The 7787-nt window shown below is 42.8% G+C and overlaps 1 protein-coding gene across 1 annotated transcript in view; it reads right to left on the bottom strand.

The window, feature by feature from the left end:
- CDC123 (cell division cycle 123) overlaps window positions 1-7731 on the bottom strand; it is a 46021-nt gene extending 38290 nt beyond the window's left edge. Inside the window, exons 1-2 of the mRNA XM_080917737.1 lie at window positions 7513-7731; window positions 4384-4455 (exon numbers count right to left, since the gene is read on the bottom strand). Of these exons, the coding sequence (XP_080773863.1) occupies window positions 4384-4455; window positions 7513-7586 (146 nt within the window). The 5' untranslated portion in view covers window positions 7587-7731. The remainder of the gene's footprint in view (window positions 1-4383; window positions 4456-7512) is intronic.
- Window positions 7732-7787: the final 56 nt, after the last annotated feature.

The following is a 7787-nucleotide window of genomic DNA, read 5'->3' on the forward strand; positions in this document are numbered from 1 at the left end:
GGACAATTTGCAGAAGTCAGGTCTTTTCTTCCCCTATGAGGGTCTCAGGGTTCAAACTCAGGTCAGGCTTAAAGACAAATTCCTTTGCCTGCTGAGCCATCTTGTTGGCCGGAGATATTCTATACTTTTTTTTATATAAAATATTTTTACATTTACTTATTTATTTGCTTACTGTATGCATGTGTTGTGTGTGATTGTATATGCATGTGTGGTGACATATATGTGGACAGTAGAGAATAACTTGTGGGAGTCAGTTCTCTACCTTTGTAGGTTTCAGGTATCAAACCCAGTTTGCTAAGCTTGGCAGCAAGGGCTCTGACACACTGAACCATCTTACCAGCCCAGGAGTCTACCTTTCTGTATTGCATCTTACACACAGCCAGCACTTAAGCACCGACTAGGGAGTCAGAAGGACAGTTTAAATGTCCAACTCCAAAAGAGCGGGTTCCTCAGGTGATCTGTACATAGTGCACAGTACTGTTGCTATAACAACTTCCTCCCAGCTGAAACCTCCATCTTGGAGAAGCTCATTAAGTCACAGGATGGTAGAAGGGAAGGAAATGTTCCATCCTGTGGGCAGGCTCTTCAAACTCAGATGTAGAGGGCACCACAGAGAAGTACCAGGGAAACCAGGAATGTTAAGCATGGAAGCTTGTCTCATCAAGGGAAGGGATGTGTATACCTGTTTTCCATCCAGGAGGCTGGGTATACACGTTAATAGCCTGGTAATCTGCTAAATGCAGGGCCAGGTCACACCCAAATCCCTCAGACTATTAATGTTCATCCCAAATTCTTCCTCCCTTTTATTTTGACTTTTGTTTTCAGCATTGCTTCTCTGTCAATAGAACCCTTTCTTAGGGAAGATGTCATATGTACTTTATAGCCTGGTGACTTCTTATGCTATCTATATGACCACACAAGATACTAGGCTTTTATGCTATAGAATCCATCTTTACGGTACAGGTCACATGTACTCTGCAGAAGATTTCAATACAGCCACATCTTAAGCTTTATTGTGCATACAGGATTAAGAGCACTGTTACCTGAAACTTTCTTCCAAAACTGTAGCATACTTAAATATGTCTAAACTATACTGCCTGGTGTTAATACTCTAGAAGTTTGAACCAGCACTAGCTAACTTAAGTCATGTTGAACCAGAATTCCTTTTTCCCTTGAGGATTGAATTTCTCTACCAGCTGTAGCATTTTCAGGATATATACAACTCAAAGGGTCTAGGAAGTCTATGAAACTGACCAGATTCACTAGGACTTCCCTCCACAAGCATGTATAAAGTTGTAAGGACTGCTGTGAGACACTTTCAACCAAGGCCAACTGGCTAGAATAGAGACAAGCTGAGCTTTCCACAAGCCCTGCACACAAGTTGAACTGCAGAGACCAACCAGCAGAGCTACCAGAGAGAGGGCCAGACTACCTGACCTGCCTGAGAGAGGTAGTCTCTAACCTGCTGCGTTGCCTGTGAGCTGTGTTTTGTGCTCTAAGGCTCCAGGGTGATGCAGCTGTCTGCCAGTCATTTCTGCTTCGGGAAGTAATCCTCACCCATATTCTTCTAAGTGGTTCCAATAAAGCAAACTGGTTCACCAAGTTGGACTTAGGTCTGTCATCAGGGCCCTCTGTAGGGTGAGGAGACACCTGCTTTCTTTTTCTGAGGAATAGGGTTATACAGCACTATCTGACAGTGTTCACTGTTATACAACACCGACTGACACTGTTCACTGTTATACAACACTGTCTGACACTGTTCATTGTTATACAACACTATCAGACACTGTTCACTGTGTTATACAACACCAACTGACACTGTTCACTGTTACACAACACCGACTGACACTGTTCACTGTTATACAACACCGACTGACACTGTTCACTGTTATACAACACCGACTGACACTGTTCACTGTTATACAACACTGACTGACACTGTTCACTGTTATACAACACCGACTGACACTGTTCACTGTGCTATACAACACTGTCTGACACTGTTCACTGTTATACAACACTATCTGACACTGTTCACTGTTATACAACACTGTCTGACACTGTTCACTGTTATACAACACTATCTGACACTGTTCACTGTTATACAACACTGTCTGACACTGTTCACTGTGCTATACAACACTGTCTGACACTGTTCACTGTTATACAACACTATCTGACAGTGTTCACTGTTATACAACACTGTCTGACAGTGTTCACTGTGTTATACAACACTGTCTGACACTGTTCACTGTTATACAACACCGTCTGACACTGTTCATTGTTATACAACACCAACTGACACTGTTCACTGTTATACAACACCGTCTGACACTGTTCACTGTTATACAACACCAACTGACACTGTTCACTGTTATACAACACCAACTGACACTGTTCACTGTTATACAACACTGTCTGACACTGTTCATTGTTATACAACACTGTCTGACACTGTTCACTGTTATACAACACCATCTGACACTGTTCACTGTGTTATACAACACCGACTGACACTGTTCACTGTTATACAACACCAACTGACACTGTTCACTGTTATACAACACCGTCTGACACTGTTCACTGTTATACAACACTGTCTGACACTGTTCACTGTTATACAACACCGACTAACACTGTTCACTGTTATACAACACTATCTGACACTGTTCACTGTTATACAACACCGACTGACACTGTTCACTGTTATACAACACTGTCTGACACTGTTCACTGTTATACAACACTGTCTGACACTGTTTACTGTGTTATACAACACCGACTGACACTGTTCACTGTTATACAACACCAACTGACACTGTTCACTGTTATACAACACCGACTGACACTGTTCACTGTGTTATACAACACCGACTGACACTGTTCACTGTGTTATACAACACTGTCTGACACTGTTCACTGTTATACAACACTGTCTGACACTGTTCAATGTTATACAACACCGACTGACACTGTTCACTGTTATACAACACCGTCTGACACTGTTCACTGTTATACAACACCGTCTGACACTGTTCAATGTTATACAACACTGTCTGACACTGTTCACTGTTATACAACACCGACTGACACTGTTCACTGTTATACAACACCGTCTGACACTGTTCACTGTTATACAACACCGTCTGACACTGTTCAATGTTATACAACACCGTCTGACACTGTTCACTGTTATACAACACTGACTGACACTGTTCATTGTTATACAACACCGTCTGACACTATTCATTGTGTTATACAACACCGACTAACACCGTTCACTGTATGATAACATTACTGAAAAGATACACTGTCCTTACAAGTGCAGGGTCCATTCCACAGGTGCTTGTCAAGTATCTCTGAGGTGTCAAGTACTGCTTGCTATTCCAAGAGCTGAGTCCAGGAAAGCCCCTGTCCTCATCAGACTGTACTGATTTAGGGATGAAAGAAATAAATATCACCACAAAACAGGAGGGGCTGAGGGACTGAAGAGAGTGAGGGTGAAGCTTTCAGTCTCAGCAGAGGTCTGAATGAAAACTGGAGGGACTCCGGGAGCAGCTGCTAAAGCTCAGAGGAACTACAGTGTGTCATCTGTGAAAAAGAAAACGTTGAAAAAGGTGGTGTGGCGCTGCTCACCTGTAAGCCTCACGGCTCGGGACAGGACACAGCTGACCCAACCTGGCGTACACAGCAAACTTCAGGCCAGGAAGTGTGACAGAATTCTGTCTCAAAAACAAAAAAGAGGAGGAGGAGGTGGCTCAGGAGAAAAAGTGCTTGAGCAGCTGTGAGAACCAAAATACAAACCTCCAGGACCTGCTTACGTGTTTATTCTGAGATAGGCTCTCACTATGTAGTTCAGGCTAGCCTGAAATTTGCTGTGTGGATCAGGCTGGCCTTGAACTCACAGAGATTCATTTACCTCTGCCTCCCGAGTGAAGAGGATGGTGTGCCCAGGCCAATCTATTTATTCATGCAAAAATGTTGAGATTGGTACACTGTTTCTGTTTCTTTATGATTACAAAGAATGGTTTTCTGGCCTAAAAAGAAAGCCATCAAAGAGAACTCTTTTTTTAAAAAAATGCATAATAAGGATGCTGAAGTGTTGCTCTCCACAGCTGATGGTTCCCGGGGTCAGGGAGAGGTGGGAGAAGAAGGACTCAGTTCTATTTAACAATCAGGCCCCTGAGATCTTGACATGCTCCAGTGAGTACTAGCTAGCACAGATTGGACTCTTTTCCCTTTTTCTTGGGTGAGGTCACAGGGATGGGAGGCAGACGCTGACTGGGAATGAGTGTGGTAATAGTACATAGTGTAAAATTCTTAGAGAACCAATATAAATGTTATGTTGGAAGGAGAAGAGAATTGTTTTCTCATGTACTTTACCTTCCCGAGACCACCAGAGTTCCGTCGTCAAGTAAATAGTCTTTCACATTCTGAGGAAGCGGGAGAATGACACTGGGGAAAAATACACCAAAAAAAGGCATCTTTAAGAAGGACCAGCCACAGCAGAGAGAAAAGACTCACATGACTCATTTTATAATCATTTGTAAAGATAAAAACGTATGTAAGTTATTTTAATTTTAACATGAAACAGAGAATGTATAACCAGGAACCATATAGTATGAGCACACAATGTAGCTTACACAATCGCCACAGTAGCCAAATCTAAACAAAGAGACAGGAATCATAGCTGGTCAGTGTGGAAAATGAATGGCTGAGTGAATGAGTGAATGAGTCTCTGTGGAACGCTCACTTCTCAACGGGACAGCTACATCAACCTCACACCCAAGCTCAGGGAACATCATTAATGGGCTGAGGATAGAGGCCAGAGAAGCACGCTGTAAGCTGCTGTCTTCTGGGCATGTCTTCTACACTCACCAGCTCTGATTGCCACCTAAGGATCAGGCCAGGCAGAGTTCCAGTACAAACAGGAACTCTCAGCCCCACTCCTAGCTGAGAGCTATTGACAGTTGCCTGCAGTGGGAAGCAGTTGTTTTTGCTTAGGGGCCGTAGACAATGAAAGATTTCTCAAGCTCCAAAAGATGGCCCTACCCCCATGCACACACAGGCATCTTTACATTGAGAACTGGATCCTGTTACTTAGACCTGAGAGAAGTGGGGAAAACAGAGGGTAAATAGGATCAAAATACATTGTATACATATATAAGATTCTGGAAAATAAATTTTATTTCTAAAAATGAATTTGCATAATCAGCTCTGAACCAAAAATAATAAACACAAAACAATGCTGCTATGACAGTAGCCAGAATGTATACTTTGAGCATTGAAGCAGACAATTGAAGCAGGCAGCCATCTGACTCCACCCAATTTGTCTGGAGTGGAGAAGGGATGTCCAGCACTGTTAGGTGCTGGTGATATCACCACTGAATCATACAGATAGAGGAAATGGTTTCAAACAGAATACATGCTCTCATGCTGGATGGGGAAGATGGCTAAGCAGTGGGTAAAGGTACCAGCCATCAATCTGGCAACTGGAGGTTCAATCCTCATGGCTCACATGGGAGAGGAGAAAACAGACTCCTGCAAGTTGTCCTCTAATGTCCACATGCCCAATATGCACACATGGGCTTGTGTGTACACATATGTAGTCACAGGCTTATTTATGCCAGAAAATCCCAGTTACTGATTCACATACTTCTTGCTACTACCTCCATAAATGCATACACGGCATACATTTTACATGAATTAAAATAATTCACTTTAATGAGGCCTTACTAAATCCAAAAGGCAACAAGCAACATTTTTTTGTGTGTTAACTATGTGCTACAAAAGAGCAGCAACATTTTAAATATTTATCCTTAGGCAATACTTGTGAAAACCCATTACTTTTCTAGGTTTTTCAAATGAGGTTTAGAGAGATTAAGTAATTTGCTGATAGAACCAGAACTGAAAGCCAGACAAAAGGTTCTGACTCTATCATCTGATTCTTAATCACTGTATGCTTATTCTGCGTAAGGCAAAGGACCACTATGCCAGAGGTTACAACAGACATTTACAGAGAAACCAAAAGATAGTTTGTAAAATGTTTTCTAGGCTCTTGAGAGATGACTTGGTGGTTAAGAGCACTGACTGATCTTCCAGAGGTCCTGAGTTCAAATCCTAGCAACCACATGGTGGCTCATAACCACCTACAATGCGATCTGATACCCTCTTCTGGTGTGTCTGAAGACAGCTACAGTGTATTCATATATACAAAATAAGTGCCTAAATAATTTTTTTAAATGTTTTCTATACAGGGCTGGGAATGGCAATACATGCATGTAACTCCAGCACTTGGAAGGTTGAGGTAGGAAGGTCAGCAGTTCAAGAACAACCAGACTTTCTCAAAAAGAAAAAGTATATTCTGCACAAAAAAATGACTGCCAAGTTCGAGCAAGTGGACTATCCGTCACACCAGAGAAATAACCCAAACATCATTTCAGACCCACAGCCTACACTTAATTATGTAACTTAATGAACTAATCAACTAAAAAAGATAATTTGTGATGGACCGGAGTGACTAACGTGGCAACTGCCCTTCCTTTTGTTTTGGTGTGACTGGCCATCTTCAAATGCAACAACCACCTTCTTTTGTGTTACTATAAATGCCATTACAATATGTATAACTAGCAATAGATTCTGTTTGCATAGCAAGCTTGTGAGGAAATGTCTTTTGAGTAGCCCTCAAGTGCTCTTCCAAGCCTTCATAATTCCAAAGGAGGGCAGAATGAAAAGGGAGAGATAATCGGTGTCCAAATAAGTGGCAATCTAAGTAGGCTTACAGGCAAAGAGTAGAAAACCCTACCTGTCTGTGAATACACACTTTGACCTACCTCTGTTAGTAAATGAGAAAGAAAAGCCTTACCTACATCCTTCAGCTTTTGAATGGCTGGGGAAATTTTCCTGGCTCCCTTGCATTTGAATGACAGGATAAAGGATGCAAAAATTCACCATTGGCATTGTGTAAACCTGGACAGACTCCTTGTTCTAGGCCAGAGAACTAGAGAACAAATAAGATTCTACTTTCTTTCCAGAAGGATTGCTTCTTCTCAGAATACTGGACCATCAGCAGCAATGCAACCTATACACACTACCAAACTGGAGCTTCAGACAGACTTGGAGGTAGGGTCTGTGTCTCTGTCTTCATTATACAATGACAGAACTCAACTGAAACCAGTCGGGTTTGTCAGTCAGCGGCAAGACAGGGTATCCAGTTTTGTTTTGTTTATTGCCTTGCGCTTCTGGCAATTACAAAAGTATCTATTTCAATTTACCCAACCTAGGACCCTCACTTTCCTTTCCTACCTACCTCCTACGCGCTCTTTGATTACGGACAGGGAGCATGGCATATACTGATCTACTCCGTTAATCTTGCCACCTCAAATCCAACAGAAAATCCACAGCTCGACACCGTCGCTCCCACTGAGTAGTTAGAGGGCCTGTGGTTTTGTTCAGTTTTCTGAAGGAGATGGGATTTGCCCAAACACCCCAGTTTGCCTCCAGATACCGTACCTTTTGATGGTGAGGCTTCGGAAGAGCGGGTACCACGCGGAAAACTGACAGTGACTAACATGCTCCTTCTTCATCCTCCAGCTGCCGCGTCAGTCGCTGCCTGTCCCCTTCTCCCGCCAGCACGCTCCCGGAACCCTGCGCATCACTTCCGGAAGCGCCTACCGAGCCGTTTTGATGAAAGGACTCTTCCGGTCCGTAAAAGTCCACGGGCAATGGTAGAAAGTACATTTATCACGTCCGCATAGACGTGCAAGACACACACACAAAAAGAAGAG

The sequence above is a fragment of the Micromys minutus genome, assembly GCF_963924665.1.
Source record: "Micromys minutus genome assembly, chromosome: 6".
NCBI lineage: Eukaryota > Metazoa > Chordata > Mammalia > Rodentia > Muridae > Micromys > Micromys minutus.